Below are 24919 nucleotides of genomic sequence, written 5' to 3'. Positions count from 1 at the left end.
TGGGAGATTGTCAGCTGAGCAGATTGAACACTTTGGTGTCAACCCTGCTCATGGTGTTATTGCAAGTCTTGTTTGTTTTCTGTGTTTTTTACCTGTCCAGTATTAAAAGACGGCATATCATAAAGAGAATTTATGATAAAAAAAAATTAGAAATAATTTAAAAAAGAAAAGCAAAATGTAAGGAAAGCAGTGCTTTTTGTCTGTAGAAGACCGATCTTTTCACCTTTATTTACTTTCTCTCCCCTTATGTTTTCCCTGTAAGAGCCTGCATTGACCATGGCTGCCTGGTCATCTAGAGGGTTAATCCATCTGGAATATAACCTAGCAAATTATCTAGTGACCTCAAAGCAGTCACTGCTTAGACCAAGGTACAACTGGAAAATTGTCCGTAAAGTTACGTCTGCACCGGTCAAAGAACAAATTAAAAGGGCAATATCTATCTTGCATTCATACAATTATCAAATGAATCTCATTACTCTTAGGGATTTCAATATTTTTTTTTATTCCCATATGTGGCATGTAATTATGTTTCTTAGCCACAGTATTTTTGGAAGCCAGCCCTTACAGTAATTTTCCTCTAAAAATCCTGTGTGCTTTACATGCATTTTCCTTAAAGTGGAATTTTCACCTGTCTGTTTAACTAGGGGAAAAACCCACCAGTAACAATTTAGGCTTCTTTTAGAAGTTTTTTGCTGCTATGTGATGTTCTTGTTTTCCCAGTTATTTGCATGAATTTTTATTAAGGCATGCCAAATAACATTTTCTGTTTTCCTATGCATCCTTCAGACACGGTGAGGGCAAACCTCCTGTAAATAAATGAGTTTTTTTCATTCGTTGATGCCTTAAAGAACTCCCAGTCACACAAGCAAATATTGCAATAAAAATTCAAGAGTACCTTATTTTCTGACTGATATGAAACATTCATGAAATGTTCAATTAAATGTTCATATTTATTTGATTAGTCAAAAAAGAGTACCATTATTATTTTAATTGTCATATAATTAAAGATAGTGGATATTTAATCTTGGTTACAAAATTTTCTGGTTTTGCATGCCTGCTTTTAGAGATGCAGAGTACAAACACAGATAGGAAAAACACTATTTGAAAAAACAGCATTTTGTAGAAAAAGAGAGTTTTGAGATCTATGCACCCCCAGGCATCCCCTGCCCTTGTCAGTAGCTGTCTGCACAAGGAAAGCCAGGACTGTGCTGGCTTGGGAACAGCCTGTGGGAGAACTGATGGGGCTGAAGCAACAGCATAGCTGGGAAGCCCTCTTGAATGAAGGGGTTTGCTCTGCCCTAGCTGCTGCTGAAGCAGGATGGATGAAAATTGCAGTTGAATGTCTTCTTAGTCAAGAAAAAAAGTTATATGAAAGTAGATGTCCCAGTATGCTTTATATGATGAGACTAAAGACTCGGCTCAAAGATCCTTTAAGCAAAAGCTTCTTTTAAGAAAGAACCTGGATTCTTCTATCTGCCTAAATCAGTCTGTATTTTCATGGCCTGCAAGAAGGGCGTTTGATTTCACTTACACTGGACTACAAAATGCAGCATGCAAGATAAATCTGTTGTTTGAGAAAATCCTGTTAGAATATACAATGAAATGGAAATGAGTGGCTCAACTCTGCTTTTTCTTTTTTTTTTAAATCTTAATAGAATTGCAGAAGCAATCATGTCCAAAGCTGCTATAAAGACTTTTGGTATAATTAAGTTAGTCTCTGACCATTACCAGGCAAGTCACTAGACCACTTCTGAAAGCTCTTTTCCACAAGTTTGAGTTTATTCAGTCTTTTCTATTTGCTCCTGTAAGTAATCTGTAGCAACAAACTTTAGTTTTGTTACTAGATTTGTATTGAAAGTCCAAGTGATTTCTTGGTACACAAGAAGAGAACAGACATGTCTAATGGAGGAGAAACGGCCTGAGGCAAAAAACAGGTTCTCTTGGTTTTCCATCAGTATCGAGTACCTCCCAAGAAGAATGCTGATCTTTGGGCTAACTGATAGGGTTTTTCTTTTTTGTTCCCTTCCTCTTTCCCTTTTTTTTTGGTCATTTTTTTAAACTGTAATTGCAATGCACTAAGATTCAGTCTACTGTGGACTGCAGGGCTGGAGGCACTACTGTGGTGGGTTGAAAATTTCCCCCCCCCAACATTAACTTTGCCGGACTAGCTAAGTTTGGAAGCAAATGAAAGCTGTATTTACAAGCAAAACTACAATCTACAGTGAAATGCAATGAATATGTACAAATATACAGTATTTACAATTAACAAGCATCACTAGAACCCCCCTGGCCAAAAAAACAGGAAAGCTGTAGCAGCTTCTCTCTCCCTGTGTGATGGTTTTAAGACTGTCGTTAACTTTTCTTCTCACAAAATTTGAGCAGAGAAAGTGAAAGAATGTAAATAAATCACTAATGGGTGTAAGAAAGCAAAATAATGATTGTTCTAAACACTTCCATTGGAGAGATAGAAATGTTTAAGAATCACTACTCAAAACAAAGTCTCAGTCTCAGTTTGCTTGGCTTCTCTCTTCTTTTCCTTCTGCCTTCGGAACATAACACTCATCCCCGCATACTGACCTTGACGAGCTAAGTCTAACAGCTTCTCTGCTTCTTGACTCTCTGCCTTCTGCCAGGAGGTTCTGGGGGGAGTCCTTCTGGCTGGGGGGAAGGCCCTTTGGGGAAGAAGCACAGCCCCTTAGGGGGAGGCCAGGGGGCTTTGTTGTGTTTTTTGGTTGATTGTACATATTTGTAAATGTTGTGAATAGTGTATATTTGTACATATTCACTGCATTTCATCCTAGCTTGTAGTTTTGCCTGTAAAATACAGCTTTGTTTGCTTCCAGACTGAGCTAGCTTGGTTATTGTTGGTGTGGGAGGGGGATTTCAGCTCTCACAGTAACAATTCATATTTTGGCGCCCCAACGCAAGGCAATTACTTGTATGATTTATTTCTGCTCAGACTCTGCCTCCCTCTTAGCCTCTGTACACAAGGGAAAAGAGAGAGAAGCAGAGATATGTTAGACTTAACCAAAATAAAAGCAATGCAGCCAAGGTCAGCAAAGCCTGCTAGTATCTCCCCAGCGAAGAAGCGAGAAGAGAGAGAAATTGTTTTGGGAACCAAATCTTATGGGAGATATCCTTCTAATGGAATTGTTTAGAATAATCGTTATTTTCCTTTTTACACCCAAGAGTGATTTATTTACATTTTTATTATTTTCTGCTCAAGATCTGTGAAAAATTTTAAAGGCATAGTCTAAAGCTACCACACACTACTCACTCAAAAGCCTCATCACAGTTGCCAGCTCCGCTGCCTTCACTGCATGATCCCCTAGGCATGACCTTGAGTGTCTGGAAGAGGACAATGTTTACAATGTTTAATGTCTGATGGGAATGAGTTTTTGGGCATGTTGTCAGTGAGTGTGTACGCTTGTTGTGAGAAAATGGTGTTGTCAACAGGATGGCATTATGCATGACAATTAGATGTTTTGCAGGACATCTCATAACAACATGGTTTTCTTATGTCTCAGTGTGTCTAGAATAGTAGGTTTCTTAGTATCACCTAGTACTTTTTTATTTCTTACAGGTCTTGAGGCTTTAGTGTTCTTGATATGAAGAGGTGTTTTTACTTCTTAGCATATGAGGAAGAGCTTGAGGGCCAGGCATCTGCATAATGCATTTAGAGGGAGTTGTATATTTTTGAGAATCTGTCCCAAAGTCTGTTTGGGTTAATGGAAAGTCTCTCTTAGCTTTGAAAATCACACTTTGTGTGGACCTCATGACTTCAGAATCAGACCACTGGCAACCTAGTAAAAAATTTCCTCTCTCTCTTCATAGGACCAAGCATTTTATTATCAAAGACTGTTCCCTTTTATTACATTTAATGTAAAAATGCCAAGTATGGTCACACTGATTTTTTGCAGAATATATTAGTATTATTTAATTGCTTTAAAACAAAATATTATAAATTGATTGATTTAATCATGTCTGTATGTTATTGACCTTTTCACATCTTATCTCCTTGGATATGTATTCTGTATATATGTGAAGGTGTATGATATTTGCTGTGGGCTTGTGGGAACCTATCAAAAAGCCAAACATTTCAAGATGAATTGAGGAAAGTTCTAGTATGTTACAGTAATACAAACTATGAAATTAACTTTGAAATATTAATAAAGACAGGTGATTTCACAGGAATTGCTATGCTGGGTAAATAATCTAAATAATCAATACTATGTATGACCTAAGATCATTATGAAATTCAGCAGTTTCCCAGAACACTGGTGATTTTTAAATAAAAATATGTCTCTATCACTTGTTCTCCATGACCTGGTTATCTCAAGGGTCTAGGTGAAAATAAAATTAATACTAAAATCCTAAGTTTCAAAGTATTCTCCTAGAGATAGACACCCAAGTCACAAAAAAAAAAAAAATGCAATGTATTTTAGGTCTCCAACTAATTTAGGCACTTTAGGAAATTTTATGTGAACATTGAGAGTGTTCAAAATGGAGATTAGTGCACCGAAGTCACCTTCTCTCTTTTTGTTATAGCTGATATTAACATACACATTCAACTTTCTACTTTCTACTGTAAAAGGAAAAATTTGGTTGAATGCACTCATTATTTCAGCTGAAAAATAAAGGCCTGTTGTTCATTACTATGCTTTCTGCATCAGTAATGTGCATGCTCAGCGCTTGGGTTTTAAAATAAACAAAACATATTAAAGATGCAAATAGAGCATTACATAAACTTTTTTCTTTTTTTTTTTTTTATTTAATGGACTAATGCTAAAAGGAGAAAAAAACGCTATGACACAGAAAACAAATTCATTTTCTGAGCAAAAAAAAAAATAAAAGTAAGCTAAACAGCTGAACTATGAGCCACAGAAAGATGGATGCAGTACAAGCAGTTCAGAAAACTTAATCTGGCAGAAGGTCAGAAAAATATGTCTTCTAGTATGCTAATTAGCAAATGAGTGCTAAAAATGTTCATTAAAATTGTATTGCTGTTAGAAAGTCTACTATCTTTCTGTTGTTACAAAAGGGACAGGTAGCAAAACACTTTATAAAATTCCAGGAGCAGTAGTCACTGTTTCATGCCAGATAGGATTTTTCTAACTTGAAGTCATCAACTTTCTCTGTGTGCTAGAAAGTTTTCTCAGCACCTTGTAATTTATTTTTTATTTGTACATTGTTTGCAGCACTTACACATCTGAAAAACATGAGAGCTAACACCAACATCACAACATTTTTAGTGACAGAAGAATACCTATGGATGCCAAACTCATACACTCTTAATCAGCCATGAAACACCAACTACCTTCTCTGTTGCAATTCACTGAATAGTTTGTGATTTTGGCTACAGGTTAAGAAAGGAGAGGGAGACAATGACAAGGGCATTTAGTATATTCCTTGGCATGCAAACAAATGCAAAAAGAAGAATATAGAGATTTCAGGATATTATTAGCCTCTTGTAGACAGAGTACCGTTAATATATTCCATGTTGAAACCAATTTAAAATCAATATTTTTGAACTGCTGACTAACTCAAATGTCCATATTTCATACTGCAGGAATAATCTGAGAAATTTTAGTCTCTTGATAGAATGAGTAAGTCTCTGTAAACTTCCCTTTAGTTCCTAGGTGACAATAAAAGCTGTATCAGTGGGTAAGTATCTGAAATACATGTACTTCTTTGTGTTACTTACACAGGGTCCAGCCACAATCCTTTGCAGGGAGCTCTCTGCATAATCCCATGGATGTTGTCATGGTTGATCAGGTATTAAATGATTCTCGTGTTTGTGTATTTGCAGGATCAGATCCTTTGGAAGAGGTGCTGAGATTTGAGGGATAGTAACAGGTGGATATATCAAAACCAAACATTCTTATTCATAGGTGTTATTATTATTTAGGCTTAACAGTAGTTAGTTACATTATCACAGTGGGATCTACAAAAAGATCCTGTCCCATTTCATTGGGTAAGAATCATCTTTCCTCTCTGTAGCAGTTGCAGGCTACACAGACTATAAGACGAAAAGGAGAGAAGCCCCAGAGAAATGGAAATTCACTGAAGAAGGCCTTGAGCAAAAGTTAGTGAGGAGGGTTGCTGTTGATCCTAGCTGACCTCAAATTTCATAAAAAATAATGCTTCTCCTGCAGCCACACAGCAAGGCTGTGATGAACTCAGGATCTGTTATCTCATGAATCTTGTTCCAATGTCTTGCTTACCACATCATGTTTCATTTTTATCCTTCATCAAAGACAAATTAGAGCAATATGCAAGCAAAACTGAGACAGAAAAGGTGCAGAGGGACAGGGATAAAGAGAAAGGAGAACAAGAAGAAGGGTAAGTGACCCTTCTATGTAATGGATGACAGATACTAGACATCATGGGAGAGCCTTTAGGAGGTATTTAGAGCTGTGAAAGGTAATTTGAGGTGGTGGTGGGATTGCCTTAAAATGGCTATTTGGGCAAAACTAGGTGATTCATAAAAATACTGATCACACACTGCTCTTGGTTATTTGGAAATAACTTGTCTGGGCCTGTGTGTTAGGGCACCATGATACTGCTGGCAGTATCCAACCCTGATCAGAGCAACAGCGGGTTGTGCAATATTAACGTTTACTTAGCACCCAGATTTTTAGCAGCAGTCACCAGCTAGAGCTTTTATTATACTTGAATAGGATTCTTGTCTGTCAGAATATGTATCCTATATAAGTTTTTTTAATAAAAGGTTGTTGTTTTTTTTTTTTTTAATTAGAACGAGTAACTTAGAAGAGTAATTTTAGGCTACTTCTGACTTTCAAGCTGTAAAGATTTTCATTCATGAAAATCTTGACTTTTATTTGATACTATCTTTGTCTTTCTAATTATTTCCAAACCTTTTTCTGTCTGTGATACCAAACACTTTGTGAAAAAGGAAATATCTCAGACTCCACATGCTGCAGGTTCTTGACCCATTTTCTTTCATACCCTGAATGTGAATGTTTTATCAGTGAAAGACAGATATAAAATTCATCTATTGATGGATTAGAAAATCCAACTGGTTCTGCTTAAGTGTGTGGAACATTTGCCACTGTTTTTTCTGAGAGTCAGGAGTCAGATGTGGTTTATTCTTGCCTAATCCTTTCATAGCTTTTATAAAAAAATATTTTTTATGTACATTGAAAGCCAAGGCATTTTTCTTCTAAGAGAACTTCCTATTGAATTAGAAAGCTGAGATTGACTTTTCTTATTTGCTGATTGTGAATGGCATAACTCACCATTGTGCCAACTCAAATAACTAAACAGTTACTGAGCATATTTTTAGAAAACAAAGTTGTGGGGCTTTTGTTTTGTTTTCCAGACAGACCCAATTATGAATGCTCTGATTTATTTTAGTGTAAAAACAAAACCTCAGTTATGGAGCATATTTACTTTTTTTTTTTTTTTTTGACTGATGCATTTTCCAAGGAACTAGCCTGTCCTTTCTGTGTTCTCTCTCTAGCAACATGACATTGAATCAGAAAGTGAATATGTTCTTAAGGAGGTATTGCAGCCAGCTCAGTTCAGTGAAGATACTGAGATTTGGTTGTTCTCAGAGTCCTCCAATGTGGATTTTCTGCACTTTCTAATTTGTTTTCATTAAAATGCTGATAAAGGAAGAGCTTGTCTTTGCTGGAAGGATGCATAGTTTTATCTTCTTTGGCACAGCTAATAAAGTCCACCTCTCTGCGGTGGACATAATAGGTGGGTCTGGGAGCACTAGCAGTAGACATTACTCAGGTTTCAGTTCCTTAGTAGTTAGCCAAACTTTTAATATTTGGGCTAGGAATTTCCATGGCAAATATTTCCCTTCAGGTTTTGTTGTTGGTTTTGGGTTTGTTTTTTTGTTTGTTTGTTTGGTTGGGTTTTTTTAATATCATATAAAAGAGTTTATCTGTTTCCAACAGTGATAAGAGCAACATGCACCTTTTGCTACCCATGGAATAGTCCCATGATGGGGGACTGCAGTTTGAAAACTTTTTTTTTTAATTGCTAAAAATTTTGCCTGTACCAAGCACATCCTGAGTCGAGATTAAGCAGGTATTTCTGCTGGAATGAGCCATGGTGAAAAGTACTGCATGCAGTCAAAAGCATTGGCACCAAGACTGAGCACCAGTATCAGGTCTGCTCCCTACAGCTGCCTCTGAGCTGGGGTGGAGATAGGCACTGTGGTTCATTTCAGACTCTTCCTGAACACTTCAATGTCCGTACTGGGAGCCTGAATCTTCCATGATCTCCAGAACAAGTTGCTATCCTATGAAAAGCAGACTACAGAGTGGGGATAGGTGGGTAGGAGATGATGGGTGTCTGGATTTTACCTTGATATAGAGTTGGAACATGACTGTGGAGCTGAGACATGATTTCAGCACTATCAGGACGTAAGTGTCTCTCCAGAAGTGTCTGGTGAGCTGATGTGGCTGGTGACCACATCTCTCTGTAAGTGCTGACAAAATCTGTAGCATGGAAGAGGAACAACTCTCATTTGAATGCAGATGGGACAAGACTGTACCTTCCAAGAAAGGCAGATCTATATGACAAGCCTGACTTTGGAGAACTGAAATTGAAAAGACATTAAAGACTGGGAGGTTATAAGGGACAGACAGCAAAAGATGTAGTGAAGAACTGATTGGGGGGAACAGAACTGTCAAGTGGGAGCCATCGGGATGGGGGAAGACTGATGATAATAGATTTGAGTTTGCTGATTGGAAAACTTATAAACAGAATTAAAGTATGACTGTAGCATATACTCTTGTTCGACATGAGGAAATTAATAAGAGTGCAAGAATAGGGGGAGAGAGCTGGGGTGAGTAGTGAGGATGAAAAGAGGCATTAGTCTGGACTGCAGGAGAGGTCTCAGAGTTTGCAAGTGCTTAGACACCACATGATTCATGAAGATTGAGTTCCTACCTCCAGGACTAAAGTTATGTACAGACTGATTGGACTTTTTTGTGCCATGAGGGAATTCTTGACTGATGTCTTTTCTGTGAGTTTACTGAAGTGTAACAAAGATGAGAATTATCACCCCCTGGTGGGGACGTGATTGGAATCTCTCTTCCATTTGGTCTCTGATGTTGGTGTAACATAGGATTTAATTGTCATATAGCTCTGTATTGTTGACACTGAAAAGAAGATGAGGAAGCTGATGCAAGTCTCAGAGCCACAGATTGTGGCCCTGTAAGGAAAGCAGCCTCCAGGAGTGAGAAAAGGGTAAGCCAGCACAAGACTGGAGGGTGCCTGCAGGATATAGAGTGAGATCTATGAGATTCAGACAGAAAGGAGTTGGAGTGGCTATGGAAGAGCATTAGGGAGAATGAACTCTCTGTTTGTAGGGAAGCAGAGAAGCAGATGGAGCTGATATGAACATCTGAGGCTGAACTTCTCCCCTCCTTCCCACCTTGATAAGATCAGGATAGGGTCACTGAATTCTGGGACTAAGAGAAGGAGGGGAGTGTGGCCCAGAACTTTGTCTAGGAAGCTGCACAATGTTCTTGGCTTTGGCAGGGCTATGCACTTTGCCTAGCACGGGGAGTTGGGGAAGTTTTCAGGAAGCCAGCATGCAGAATGGCAATAGGGGATGCAGAGCCCTGCTCAAAGGAGCAGGAGGCAGGAGCTAGTGAGAGCTTGCTCAGTGCTGGAGCAGAGGCTCAGGCAGACTCCTGTGGGGATGCTATTCTGGAAACATGCAAGAGACACTGAACCCTCTGGAGAAGACTTTTTGCAGCTGAAGGCTGGGTCCTGGTGCTGCCTGTTTTCAATCAAACCTGTTTTCATAATGGCTGGTCCCCACCAGGGAACGTCCATGCACAGGACATTGTCCTACTGCTGATGCCAGACAAGCTAACAGCAGATGTCTTTGCATCTTCCCACGGATCAAATGCATTGATATGGACTCTAGGTGCCATGGGGTAAAATTCCTTGCCTTGCTTCAGTTTCCTCCCAGTTTGCTTTAGAGAACTGCATATACACACATATAGAGCTCCAGAAGATACGAGGAAGCACAAGAGTCTGATCTCACTATGGGGAGATGGGAAACAGGGTGGTAGCATTGGAAAGCTTTGCCAAGTTTCATTTGTATTCTTGTGTTTTTCTTCTTAACTGTTTGTATTTTTGCCTTTTCAGCTTTCATATCTTGTTCATCTGTTTTTTGTGTGTGGTCCTGTCTAGACTCAAAACTTTTCTGAGATACTAGTAGGTGTGCAGCATACCAGAAGCACTGGGCTCTGGGGTCATGAATACATTTTAGCAAGCAGTGTGTTGCCACAGTGCTGTAAATTCACCTCTCTGCAACCCAGACAAGGTACATGTATAACAAAACAGTTATGTGGGTACAGTTGTGCATCCAGCAGGCACTTCTAGGGGCAGTTCTTCTAATAATGTGTTGCATCTTCTCATTGCTTACTTGTCAGGACAGATCCACAGGACAGGCATATTCTGAGATACCACAGTCTAACTGAAGGAGGTGTAACAAGCAATCAAGTATAGGCAGCCTAGACACAGGATACTGCTATAAGGATACTGAGATGTGCACTCAACTGTAGCTGTTCCCAGTCAGGAGGAAGGTAGGCTATACTATTTTATATGCAGGTGAACCCACCCATAGATATTTTGGTGTATGGGTGTGCAGAGAAGACCAGTTCTGACACTCTGTTAAGTGGGGTGGGTCACCCCATGTGGCTGCACTTATGGGGCAGAAAAGGCTGCTAAAAAGCTGCACCAGTACAAAACCTGTATGAAGAAAAGGCTTTGCACGTTTTATTGGAGTTACTATTTCTGTTAATTTTTCCCCTCGGTACAGCATGTATCCTTTCCTTCTAAACAAGAATAGGGTGAATGTAATTATAATAGGTTCACCTCCTGCTGTGGAGGTGCTACATGTAAGTGTATGTGGCTGACCTCTTGCATTGTCTGCCCAGCCTTTCGGTTGCTGGGGATAAAAGGACTTGCATCTGAGGCATTGCCTCCAAACCCTCTTCTGGGAGCCTGTCTAGAAAAGAAGACATTTTGTTCTGCATGTGAAAAAGAGATTTTAAGTCTTCCTTTTGTAGTGTGTTTGAGAGAACTATCTTGAAAAACCTCCAAGTAGCTCACTGTAAATACATCTGGATGAGTGAAATACTTTATTTTTAAGGGTCTTAAAACATATTTTATATTTGAGCTGAAGGATGTCTTTGCAGTGGGAGGTACAGGAGTTACAGAGATGTGTACCATCATCTGCAGTACAATATCTCCTATATAAGTCAACAAAAATATGATATACCAGGTTTGTAATATTTGCACAAGTCGTAAACACTTTGTTTATGTTGTGTGCAGTTTCAGTTCTATTAGGTGCTGGAAATCAAGCAAGACTAAGTCACTGATGGACCCCAAGATTTTTTTTAGAAACTTTTCTAGAAAGTCATGATAAATGGCTGTTTACAAAGAGAGTTGTCTTGAAGAACAGTTGTTCAGCATAGATATGAAACAAAGCATTTTCATTATTTATGTTTCTACTCTTGCTAATCACACTTCAGTGTATCCTTTCAGCAATTTTCTTCATTCATGTGGTCAGCGTTTTGCCTGAATATTTCAATAACAGCTAATCAATAACAAAGTAAAAGCTCATGTTTAGCTTACTTATTAATTCATTTTCTAATGCCATATTGATATCAGTGGCATTAAAAAAATATAATAAAAAAAATTCTGGAAACAATTCAGCTAAATAAAAGGGGAAAATGTGTAAGAAAGTTGAATCAGAACTGAGGTGTTTGACATTAATGGTCCATGTGGTGCCACTTCAAATCTTACATACACTCAAAAAAACCCCTGATGACACTCACTACTGATAATTTAAATCAGAAGGATGCTGGCTTGTATGGATTCCAAAACAAGGATAAGAAAAATCAGTCTTAGTTTATAGTGAAGAGGTAAGGTAAATGAAACAAACTTTTTTTAATGTTTCAAATAATATTGGATTAATTGAAAGAATTAAAACCAAAAGCAGCTTTCATTCTTTCAGTTACCATTTAAAGTTCTTGAGTAAAGATGATGATGATGTTTCAGCAAGATCTGGACAGACTGAAGAGGTGGGCAGAGAGGAACCTAATGAGGTTCAACAAGGATAAAGTACAGAGTCCTGCACCAGGAAAGGAATAATAAACTGCACCAGTACAGTTTAGGAGGTGATCTGATGAAGCGCCTCACCGTGGTGAAGGACCTGAGAGTCCTGGTGGACAAGAAGTTATCCATGGGTCAGCAATGTGCCCTTGTGGACAAGAAGGCCAATGGGCTCCTGGAGTGCATTAAGAGGAGTGTGTCCAGCAGATTGAAGGAAGTTCTCCTCCCCTTCTACTCTGCCCTGGTGAGACCTCACCTGGAATATTGCATCCAGTTTTGGGCTCCCCAGTTCAAGAGGGACAGGGATCTGCTGGAGAGAATCTGATGGAGAGCTACCAGGATGATTAAGGGCCTGGAGCATGTGCCCTGGGGCTTTTTAGTCTGGAGAAGAGAAGACTGAGAGGGGATTTAATAAGTGTCTATAAATATCTGAGGGCTGGGTGTCAAGACGGGGGGGACAATCTCTTCTCAATTGCACCCTGTGATAGAACAAGGCATAATGGATATAAACTACAGCACAGGAGGTTCCACCTCAACATGAGGAGGAACTTCTTCACTGTGAGGGTCACAGAGAGGTTGTGGAGTCCTCTCCTCTGGAGACTTTTGAGACCCATCTGGATGCATTCCTGTGTGACCTGTGCTAGATTCTATGGTCCTGCTCTGGCAAGGGGGGTGGACTCGATGATCTTCAAAAGTCCCCTCCAACCCCTAGCATCCTATGATCCTATGATCCTATGACAGAAGAAAATCAATAGCATGCCACTTCTAGTATCCACTGAATGTTAGGTAGTTAATAATTTAAAAAAGAGAGCTTCATGCTACACTTACAAGGTTTTTGTTTTTGTCAGAGAAACAGCCAGATTCAGTTGCCTGCTGGGTATTCCTTTGTATGCTCATTCTCAGTGAATTAAAATGGCTTCTGCTCAAATACGAGAAACTGCCCTCAGTTGCAGGGCAAGATTTTTTCATAGCCTTGATATGAACCACCTCAAAGATGAGAGTCTTAAGAAAATAAAATTTAAAAAAAAAGGCCTTTTAGGATGTTTTGGATTAATATGACCTGACCAGTTCTTGAAGACAAAAAGGGAATTGTAGTAGCAATAAATGAAAGCGAGGTGATTGTGCCTGCTTAAGGACTTAACCACAATTTTTCTTAAAGGAAGCTCCTCGAGAATGAGCAGAATAATTTTTGGCAGTGTGTTTTTTAACAGTTGTGCACTGCATGAGTGAATTTTTTTTCCGTCTCTCAACCTGTGAGTTGAAGGTGGAGCACAGGAACAGGCTGCCCAGAAAGGTTGTGGAGTCTGCTTCTCTGGACACATTGAAAACCCGCCTGGATGTGTTCCTGTGCAGACTACCCTAACTGATCCTGCTTTGGCAGGGGCATTGGACCTGATGATCTCTGGAGGGCTCTTTCAACTTCTAATGAAAAAAAAAAATAAAAATAAAAACCCAAACCAAAATAAACAAAAACCCAGATCTGCTTTTTGCTTCCAGGATGTGCTGCACAGATGGCGGAGACTAATTGGGGTGGAGGGCAAAACCTCTATGTTCCCTTAAATTCCCACAACTCTCCGGAGGTTGAGAGAGCAGTTGCCTTAGCACAGACTCCTTTGGGCTGATGTAAGTGGTGGCAGCCTCCCCAGGTTTGGCTTCTGCTTGTTATGCGAAGCTGGATAGCTGTAGCAGCCACTTCTCTCTGAATAAATTCCTCCATCCCTCTATCTGACTCAGGCAGCTTATGTGTCTGTGTATGTGAAGGAGTCCTATAGCAAGCCCTGCAGCAGCCCAGACAGATTCAGAATCAGTGTTTGGGGTTCACATCATCTTTGCTGTGCCAGGGCTGTTTGATGTTGGCTGCCTTCTCTTGGACTTGCATTTTACCAGTGTTGCTGCAAACAGACCTCTGGTGAACTGCTTTCTCTGGCTTTTTCCAAGTGTCAGAGCTTTGAAGGGTAGAATGAGCCTCACAGAGATGCAAACTGTTGTACCAGTCCCAGTCCTTGGAGATGCAGCAATGTTCCCATCTGCCCTACAACAGCTCTGTCTTGACTAAAACTTACAGTGTAGTAGGCTGAAACTTGATCTGAGAGGTTGGGGGTTGTTGACCTTCTTGCTCTTTCTTCACAGAAAACAAGAAAAAGTCACAACAGAGCTTGTCTTACATTTATGTCTATTCATAACCTTCATGCCATTGCTCAGTTCCAGCCACTGTTCTGGATGTCATATGTTACATATGCAGATTATGAAGGGAATGAAAAACTGTTTCCAACTCCATGAGTGGTTGCACTATGCATCAGAGTAAGTGCTGCAGAAGAAGGAGAATACAATGGCACACCTGAACAGAAGCCCTCTAATTTGTGCCTTTCCGTTGTTAAAGTTGAGATTTGACTTGCAGAGAAACCACATCTGGAAGCTGAATTTTCCTGTCATTTTGTGAGATCTGGGAAAGTGGCTGAAGTGACAGAGAGGATGCGAATCAGAGCTTCTGTAGAGCTCTGTCATGTAATTTTTGCTGTTTCTTTCATTGTGCCATCAGCATCACTCATGTTCAGTCTTAGGTTCTTTGTATGTGGATACACTGTGTTACACCCAATCCTTTTGTTTACTGTTGTCTTCTCTCATTCCTTCCTTTTATGCTGCATCCCCTCACGTTCACTTTCTTTTGTCATCTGCAGTGTTTTACATTCTTTCACCACTTTTCTTTACCACCTTTCTCATCTTTTTTCTCCACTACCTATATAAAACCATAGTCTCTACAACCAGTAGTGACTAGCACTGAAATGGCTAGTGTCCGTTTCTACAAAATGCTTTGTATGTTTTACTCTGGGCTGTGCACTCATACAGGGACAGCTATTTCTTTGTCATGCAGACCTATTAAACTGTAGCCAGCCCATAGGTGCATCATGCATTTGCTATGGGTGTTGCTGTGCTGAAAACATCCTGAAAATGCCTTCTCCTCAGTCCAAGTGGCAGTAACAAAGCAGGACTGGTGGGTAATGGGACTTCCACCAAAGAGGTGCACAGCATGTGCAATTTAAAATGATAATTTAATATGCCATCATCAGTCTGACGTCAAGAAATGAAATGTTAGAGGCTTTTTAATGGACATATGAAGTAGCACAAAGATTAAGCTGACTCTAATGTCTGTGAGCAAAGGTGGCCTTTCTGCTGTATCATATTCATGTGTTTTAGAGATAAGACAAATGACATATAACATTATTCTCCATGAACCTTGTCCATCTACATTTAGATTACAAAGGTCAGGACCACTTGTACAATAATTAAATTTTAATAAAATAGGAATAATTTATAACATTGAGTTCCACATGATGATTGAGCTGGATAGCTATCCCCCACACAGACTCAGTATACAGTATAATTTATGCATGAGCTCAGGATGCTCTGCAAGATGCTGAAATCAACATTGCATGTTAGGGATGAGAATACTGAGTTTGAAAATTGTGGTTTGTAGATATACATGCAAAAGTATTGCCAACATAAGCATTCAAAACCTCATTTCAGTATGCAGCTGCTTGTAAGCACAGCAATTAAGATATATTGAGTAAATTTGCTACATCTCTTCTCACAGCAGTGAAATAGAAGTTGCAGATTTCAGACGAAGACTCAACATCTTTAAACTCTAGCCAGGACTCAGCAGATATCTGTCTGCGAGAGCAGATCTGCTGCTTAGCCTGATCTTGCCTCCACTGCTCTGAGCTCTTTGATGGTGGGAATCTTGTTGGAATCACCCAGCTACCACCTATTCTAGACAGATTAATTATTGTTATGGATCTGCAACATTGCATTCCAGCACTCTTCACAAACTCATCCTCACAATCCTGCAGGGAGAGAGGGAGGGAGAGAGTAAGTCTACCTGTTTTCTGGATAAAAAATACTGAACTGTAGGTTTTGATGTTTTTCTCATCAGGAATCAGTCAGTGTTGGCTTTACACTTCACTCATTGTTCTAAATGCCATATTTACACTCAGCAGCAGGAGCCCCATGCTCCTTCTAGCTTGTTGCCTCTCTGAAATTAATCAACAGCTATTACCTCTACTTTCTCCTCCAGCTGGGGTGATGCTGGTCCCTGAGAGGAAGACGGAGGATGGGTTTGAGGAGCACTTTGGCTTGAACTACTTGGGACACTTCTTGTTGACTAACCTTCTCTTGGATATACTGAAGCAATCAGGAACGCACAGTGACAACGCTAGGATCATCACTGTCTCATCAGCCACCCATTATGTAGGCAAATTGCACCTGAACGACTTACAAAGCAGGTACCAATCTATTTTTAATATTCACTGATCTGCAATAAGGGTGTGCAGATTAAACTCCAAAAGAATTGTTAGTGAATACTGAATATCAGGGAAAATGTGGTGTGTGTGCTTTTATTTTAATTAATGGTTATTCTCAAGCAGTTGCTTAATATCTTTCGGGCTTGAACAAAGTTTGCAGCCCTTTGGTCAAAGACACAAATAATTTTTAAGTTTCATTCATTCTGAACCTTGAAAGCCTCACTTATACTGAGGTGATGATTGTGGTGCAGAGCCTGGAATCCTTAGTGCTTAATCAGGAAGAACTCTCAATAACTGGGATGTTTTAAAATGGCTCAGGTGAATGCTCATAGACTTTGCCCTCAAGTGAATGCATACATAGAGATCCTGACTCTGCACTCAGATGGGTGCAGACAGATGCCCATAGCTGCTAGCTCCCTGCCTGTTGAGCTGGTGATTCTGACTTGCCTTTGGGGGCACAGCTAACCCCACCTGCCTGGCTGGCTTGAAACTTTTTCCTGGCTCACATGCTATCTGCTGCCCTTTCCTCCCAGGCAGTTCTGACTGCTGGCCTGTAGCTGTTGGCACACCATCCTCCCTTTCCTCTCCCTGTGGCCTCTGTTTTGTCCTGCTCTACACCTGTCCCTCACCTTGGCCTGCCTCACAGCCCTTCTCCAAATTTCCCCCACCTGCCTCTCCATCCTGGGATGTGTTATCCCTCCCATCCCTGTGGTGCTTGCCCTCTCACACATTAGTCTGGTGATTCAGTGCAAATGCTGGAGCCCTGACTTTTGTCATCCTCTGTGCTTCCTTGAGTGCTTACGAAGATCCAAGGGCATGACCACCCAGTAAGATGGGTAAAAATGCATGTCTGTATTCTGTCAGACTGCTTTGATTTAGGAAAATTGTGGGTAATGTCTATGGGATATTTCTAATGTTAGGAAAACGTCAAATGGTGTGGTAAATGTCTCTAGCACCATATAGGAACTATGTAGAGTTGTTCAGTTAATTGAGGAACGGGCAGGATAACTGAGATGCATTTCAAAATTTCCCCATGCATGCTCAAATAGAGTCTGTCTTCTAATGGACTCCTAGAGCATTTCTGCCTGCACAGAGCCAGTCTGGGTTTCACATCATTTCCATGAAGAAATTCTGTCTCAGTCCTTTGATGGAGTCTTCAGCACATGCTCAGAAGCACCTGGCCTGAGGTTTCATTTTGGAACAAAGACTGAAATTGGAGGGCTGAGCTGTTTCCACTGCAGGCATTTTACATATGAATGCTGCATTAAACCTGTCAAACTTTCTGTTTGACTTCTGATTACATACTAAGGCATCAATTTTATTACAAGCACATTGTTTAAACTCTGCAGGGTAGTCACATTTTAATCTCTTGCTTGTAAAACAGCCACAGGAAATTACCCTTACTCTTCACTTGATGTATGTATTCATTGTTTATGATGGGCATGTGCTGGGTGGCACCATGCGAGGGGGCTAAGGAGAGAGTGTAATGCAATTAGTATTTTTTGGGGCTAAAATGCAGAATGCAAAATTATGTGTGGCTGTTCTGTGTCTCTAGATAACAGTAATTTCTTCGATTATAGAAAAGCCTTGTACTGTGCCTCTTTAATTTAGGGTCATCCTTACCAATGGTTCATCATTATAAATTCATATTTTAAAGGAACCAGCAATGTTCCTGTTGAGCATCAACGTGACCAATTGGATGTAAAAAAAAAAAAAATATACCAGTGTGAGATTTACCTGCAGCTTTTGCACCAACCCTGCCCTTTGCATTTCAGCTTTATTGGTGTAAGAGGAGCCACAAAGGATGACTGACTGATTCTGTCTGCTCTTTCCCACATGGGTGCTCTGAATCGCTTTTGGAGCAGCAGTGGTATCTGCTTTCTGGGCACACAGGCACACTGGTGGCACCCAGAGGAGGCTGTGGATTCAACTCCAAACCTTTTCTTGGTTCAGGCAGAAAAAGATACTCCTAGCTTTTGGTTTTGTTTTGAGCCTAACTGCTGATAAGCCCTGACTTGGGCAAATAGCTGGGTAGTATACATAGGCATTGCCCACACCACTGGGCTTCAGAGATGCCTTCAGATTCCAAACAGTATTTAAGAGCTTTAATGGATGTAGTAAGGACACCCATGGAAAATACTGTGATCTGATAGCATACCATGAAATGCCACAATTTCCCAGTATTGCCATCCCTCATTTTTCATGCTTATGTGAATGGGAAATATTTCTAAACTTTTTCTACTGACATAGCTGGTGACAGAGCCAGCTAGGGAAGGTGGCTGGCTGTGGGTCCTGTTCAAGAACAGAGAAGGAATTGTGTGTGATGTAACAATTTGGAGTACAGTGGTCATGGACTGGAGGAGTTCTCAGTTGTTGGAGAAATAAAGAGGAGGGTCTGCAGAACTGACACTTAAGTCTTTTGGCAGGCAGACTTTGGCCTCTTTTGGGGCTGGTCAACAGAGTCCCTTGGGAGGCTGTCTTGAAGGGCCAAGGAGTCCAGGAAGGCTGGACACTGTTAAAGAGGGAAGTCTTAAAGTAGCAGGAACAGGCCATCTCCAGGTGCTGAAAGACAAGTCAGTGGGGAATAAGGCTGGCCTGGCTGAATAGAAAGGTTTGGTTGCTGCTTAGGGAGAAAAGGAGAGTCTGTGGTTGTTGGAAGAAGGGGCAGGCCACTTAGGAGGGCTACAAAGTTGTTGTGCGGCTATGCAGAGAGAAAATTTAAAGGGCCAACAAAGCCCAGGTGGAAATGCATTTGTCCTCAGCTGTTAAAGAGAGCAGGAAATGCTCTCACACATATACTGGTAAAGAAAAGAGGACGAAGAAGAATCTCTGTTCTTTTTTTGATACAAGGGGAATGTGTTGGTAAAGGATGAGGTACTCAATACCTTCTTTGCCTCAATCTTTAGTAGTAAGACCAGTTTTTCACTGGATACCCAGCCCCCTGAACTGGAAGATAGGCATGTGGAACAAAATTAAGCCCCCATAATCCAAGAGGAAATGTTTAGTGACCAGCTGTACCACTTAAATATACACAAGCATGTGGGGCCAGATGGCATACATCCAAAGGTATTGCGGGACCTGTCAGAAGTGCTCAGCAATCCACTTTCCATCATTTACCAGCAGTCCTAGTTATCCAGGGAGGTCCCAGCTGACTGGAGATTGGTAAATATGATGCTCGTCTAAAGAAGGGCCATAAGGAGGACCTGGGGAACTACAGACCTGTCAGTCTGACCTTGGTGCTGAGGAAGGTCATGAAGCAGATAATCTTAAGTGCCATTATGCATCATGTGCAGGACAACCAGGTGATCAGGCCCACTCAGCACGGGTTCACAAAGTGCAGGTCCTGCTTGACAAACCTGATCTCCTTCTACAACAAAGATCCACTTAGCTGATGAGGGAAAGGCTGTTCATGTTGTTTACCTGGACTTTAGTAAAGCCTTTGACACTGTCTCCCACAGCATCCTTTCGGAGAAACTGGTTGCTCAGGGTTTGGATGGGTAGACACTTCACTGGGCAAAAAAATATCTGGATGGCTGAGCCCAAATAATTGTGATGAAAAGACTTAAATCCAGTTGGTGGCTGGACAATAACGTGGGCTAGTTTTGGGCCAATCTTGTTTAATACCTTTATCAATGATCTGAATTAGAGGACTGAGTGCACCCTCAGTAAGTTTGCAGATGATACCAAACTGGGTGGGATTGAGGGTAGAAAGGCTCTGCAAAGACATCAGGACAGAATGGATTGATGGGCTGAGATCAGTTGTGTGAGGTTCAACAAGGTCAATGCAGGTCCTGCAGTGGGTCTCAACAACCCCATACAACACTACAGATTTGAGGCTGAGTGGCTGGAAAGCTTCACAGCAGAGAAGGACCTGGGGGTGCTGGTTTACAGCTGACTGGACATGAGCCAGCAGTGTGCTCAGGTGACCAAGAAGCCAAAGAGCATCCTGACCTGTATCAGGAATAGTGTGGCCATTAGGAATATGGAAATGATTGTGCCTCTGTACTTAGCACTGGTGAGGCTGCATCTTGAATACTATGTTCAGTTCTGGGCCACTTATAACAAGAAAGACATTGTTTTGCTGGAGTGTGTCCAGAGAAGGACAAATGAAGCTGATGAAGGGCCTGGAGGAGAGGCTTATGAGGAGCAGCTGAGGGAACTGGGATTGTTTTGTTTGCAGGAGGCTGGGGTAGACCTCATTGCTCTCTACAACTACTTGAAAGGAGTTTGTAGTGAGGTAGCTATTGGTCTCTTCTCTCTAGTATCTGGTGATAGAATGAGGGGATGTGGCCTGAAATTGCACCAGGACAGATTTAGGTTGAATAATCTTCTCAGGGAGGTGATGGAGCCACTGTTCCTAAAGGTGTTCAAAAACTGTGTAGACATGTCACTTTGGGACATGGTTTAATAGGCATGATGGTGTTAAGTTGATGGTTGGACTCAAGGATCTTAAAGGTCTCTTCCAAGTGAAACGATTCTATGATTCTGTGATGCTATACTAGCTTTTTCCTTATTTTGTGTTGCACTAGTTGGCCATAATTAATTTCATGTCCTAGGTATATATATTCCCAGTTTGGCTGGTAGTCCTAACCTGTCAGGAAGGCAGCAAAACAATCTGAAGTAATTTATTCCTGGTGGAGAAAAGAGGCCTTACTCTGTGCTGGAGGAATTGCCATGGAATTGTTTACCATGATCTGATTAAATTATTCCTAGGTTTTTTTCAGGCTAGTGTCCAAATTTGAGGTGATAGTGGTGGAGGAGGAATGCGTCCATCAAACATGGTAGAAAATGAAAGGCAGAAGACTGTCTTGACATGAAGAAGATAGTAAATGGAGATTGAGTTCTCTGCTTTACCACAGATCTTTCTGTGGGATCATTTTACCACTCGGGAGATTCTGGGTTGGCAGTCACAGTTGTGGTCATTGCTTCCATTGTTTGTACCTGCTGCTCAGAGATCTGCTCAGAAGCCAGACATCATCCATATCATGGTATGCAGGGCTGCAGCATAACAAATAATTGTTGGAAGGTCTGTCTCCTGAACAATGAAATGCAGCTTGTGTTATTGTCTTCCACGTTTCCTCTTTGATTTGTTTTCTGTCATTTTACCAGTCTGATTCATCCCATGTTTCTCTTTTCATCTCCTTTTTGTTGATCAGGTTAATTTATTTGATTCTTGGTTTTCTTTGAATTTTATGTTATTTTTCTCCCTTTGCTATTTCTCTTTTCATATCTGCCTACTTAATTTCTATGTTAATAGTTTCATCCTTACCTGTGTCTTTTGACGGTTTTTGTCGTTATTGTCTTTTCCCCCTCTCTCTCATAACTTTTCCCTCTTTTTTTGAGAGGGAAAGTTTTTTATTTCTGCTCACTAGTTCATTTTCTCCCCTCCATTTATCATCTTCTTCTGCCCCTAGCCCTGGTCCTATTTTTCCCCTACAACTGTCATTTCTTCCCCTTCCTGTGCATCCTTTTCACACACACCAGAAGAGACACACCATGGGTATGTAAGACAGGACAGAGCTTGTTCCAAACTTACAGGGCATAGCTTGTTTCATGTGTGTTATTGAAAATGCAAACGCACCAAAGCAATGACTGTTCTCCAGGTTTTTTTTGCTGAAGGATATAAGACATCAAACACCTTTGTGGTCTTTTAGATCCAGACCGTTTTCAACAGCAAACACATGAGTCGACAAGGGGATCCCTAAGGCAAATCATTCTCCTTCATCCCTGCTTTGAATACGACTGTTTTCAAGGAGGTGAAAGTTTAACAGAAACGTTATCTATCTGCAAGAGTTTCAGCAGTGGTGATTTCAGCAATTACATGATGAGGGTAGTACCTACTGTACTCTTAATGACATAGCTGGGATGTCCCTTTTTCCTCTTTTGCTTGCCTTAAATAATTTCTAAAGTGAGAGGAGAAAAAAATATGATTGTGAGAGAATATGGCTATCTGCTTTTAGCAAAATCTCGAAGAACATTGTACCATCCTCTTGGGTTGAAAAAGGCTGAACAGTACACTGGAGTTCATGGCATGCTTACAAGGCTGGAATGAAGGACACTCCTTCAAGTACTCTACTTAAGTAAGAAGGAGTTTTGGAAAACTGAAAAATAAAATGCCTTATTCCTTTTCCCAGGCTGTGTGTCACACCTGAATGTGCTTCTTTTCCCAGGGGTTACAATCTCTGTGTGTTTTGTCTTGCTTTTTCTCCATGACTAACTATTCCTTTCATCATCATCTCTTTTTGCATGCCAAATGGGCCCTGTAATGCTGTGAATCACAGATCTATGAACTCCCCAGCCACAATAGGACAGCTCCTTTTCTCGTTCGTGTCTCCTGTATATTCAGGAACAGTTAGTCACACTTTTTCTGTTCTCTTTGCTCTGCTCTCCAACTACAGAAAGAGCTATTGTTTTTTGTAACTATCCAAGCTGGTACAGTCCCCAGATAATTTCTGTATTTTTCCATTGTAACCCTAGTTCATGAATCATGTCAGAGACAATAGAGCTTGAACGAAAGGACTTGCAAAAATCCCAGCGGCTATATGTGCATCCTAGCTGGTGTAAAATACGGGAAAGAGCCCTTCCCAGAACCTGGGAGGATGCTGGGGAAACCAGGCAGCTCCAGTTAATCTCTGTTAGGCAGTTTTTATAAGGGCTGTAACAGAAGGCATCATACACTGATAGGAAAACATGTCTGGCAAAGTGTCTGGAGACCTCCTGTGTTGGATGGATTGTATCCTTCAACTTCCCTTCTTGCATTTGTATGTTGTTTGTTAGTAAATGAAATTGTTTTAAGTTAGGACAGAAATTTGAGGATTCTGTCCCATCAACATTGATGAGATTTTGAAAAAGTTGTCAAATGTCAAATTATTTTTTAAATATGAATGCATTTTTCAGACCAAAACCTTTGATTTCAGTGATTTCAGAATGTTATTTCTAATTTATTTGTAATTATCCTTATGAGTACATTATTCGTTCATACTTTCAAGTAAATTTTGATCATACTGAACCTCCAAATATTTAATTTCTAAGTCATCTTGTTAAAGTAAGGTATCTCCATCGGTTTCAAATTACATTTGTTTAAAACAGATTTTTTTCACTAAGGTTGGTTATCATGATGACTTGGTAACATTTTTTTCAAAGAAAAATTTTTTTTTAATGAAATCCAGTTGGTTCCTCCAGTGCCTTATCATGAATGATCTGTCATTTACAGTTTCCTAATTTTCTCTGACTGGAAGAACTTATGGCATGTGTAATATCTCTGATTCAAACAAAAATGAACATGAAGCTGATGTAGCATAGCAATAGCACAGTAATGTTGTTTTATTTCCATAATTTATTTCCATAAATAATAAAGGAGGATTTCTACAAAGAAGCAGGAGAGATTTGTGTATTACCTTTTTATTTGTTAATTCATTTTAGTCAGTACAGAAGTTCCATACCAAAAGATGTCACTGCACTCTTGCTTATGCAAATGCTGTGAAAACTACAGAAATTTTAATTAAAAAATATTCTTCTAGACCATAAGATACCTATGTGTTATTATAGGTTTTATTTTACTTGAGGAATACATAGTTTTGTTTGAGTTATATTGTTTAAGCAGCTTCCCTGCAATTTATTACGTATTCTCATTCAATTTGCAAGATAAATCATGTTCCCTTGACAGGACCAAATACCAATTGCAACACACTTCTGTATTTGATTAAACATGTCCTTCCTGTTGTAAGTTACCAAATTTTCCTGTCTATAAAATAAGTATTCAAATTAATGTAGACATATAAGGGTATTTCAGTCCTTCTTTGCAGAATGACAAAGAATGTGCTGCTTTGCAAAATGATCTCTTGTGTTTGCAACAACGAGTATTAATTGCAAAAATTCATGTGCTGGCCTGGAAACCGATTGTACCAGTAAAGGCACAGATCTCAAATTCTATAAATTCTGGTGTTTGTTTTGTTTCAATAACAATTCCATAAGCACATTAATTCAATCAATCCAAAGACAGAGTTTTAGTCCTATGCATCGAGCGTTTTAACTGTCTTGCAGGTCTCAGGTGATCCCTATCCATTCCTGCAAATGGTAACAGGAAAATATTAAAGACAGGATGCCAAATTGGGAAAGTTTTAAATTTTACACTTAGTGGTGCATTTTCACTCTATTTGATCAAAATGCTTCTAGGGTCATTGACTTCTGAAGAACAGTAATACTGTAACACTGCTATCACAAAGGTAATGCCAGATTTTATTCTGTTCCTGGAAACTAAAAGTAGCTACTCTGTGTGTCACAATTCCTTCATTTCTGAAAGGGACTAATGGTCTTAACGAAGGATATTAATCATGGTTAATGATTTAGTAGGACACATTGTTTCTCAACTAGTTCAAAATTGCAGCAGGTGGGGAGTCAGGTGATACATGGGTGCTTCTGCTTCCCAACCCCTCCCTGCACAGTGAATTGAGTGGGAGATGTCAGGTCTCTGTGGCACACAGGACAATGGGTTGTGCAGGCATGCC

General features: G+C 40.2%; 1 protein-coding gene across 1 annotated transcript in view; it reads left to right on the top strand.

Annotated features, from left to right (window-relative positions):
• Window positions 1–24919, top strand: part of DHRSX (dehydrogenase/reductase X-linked) — a 174152-nt gene that overhangs the window by 107841 nt on the left and 41392 nt on the right. The window contains exon 6 of the mRNA XM_054383057.1: window positions 16187–16394. Coding sequence (XP_054239032.1) covers window positions 16187–16394 — 208 coding nt within the window. The remainder of the gene's footprint in view (window positions 1–16186; window positions 16395–24919) is intronic.

Source organism: Indicator indicator, chromosome 1 (genome assembly GCF_027791375.1).
Source record: "Indicator indicator isolate 239-I01 chromosome 1, UM_Iind_1.1, whole genome shotgun sequence".
NCBI classification, from domain to species: domain Eukaryota; kingdom Metazoa; phylum Chordata; class Aves; order Piciformes; family Indicatoridae; genus Indicator; species Indicator indicator.
The sequence above is the reverse complement of the archived record's forward strand: the minus strand, read 5'-3'. Positions and strand labels throughout refer to the sequence as shown.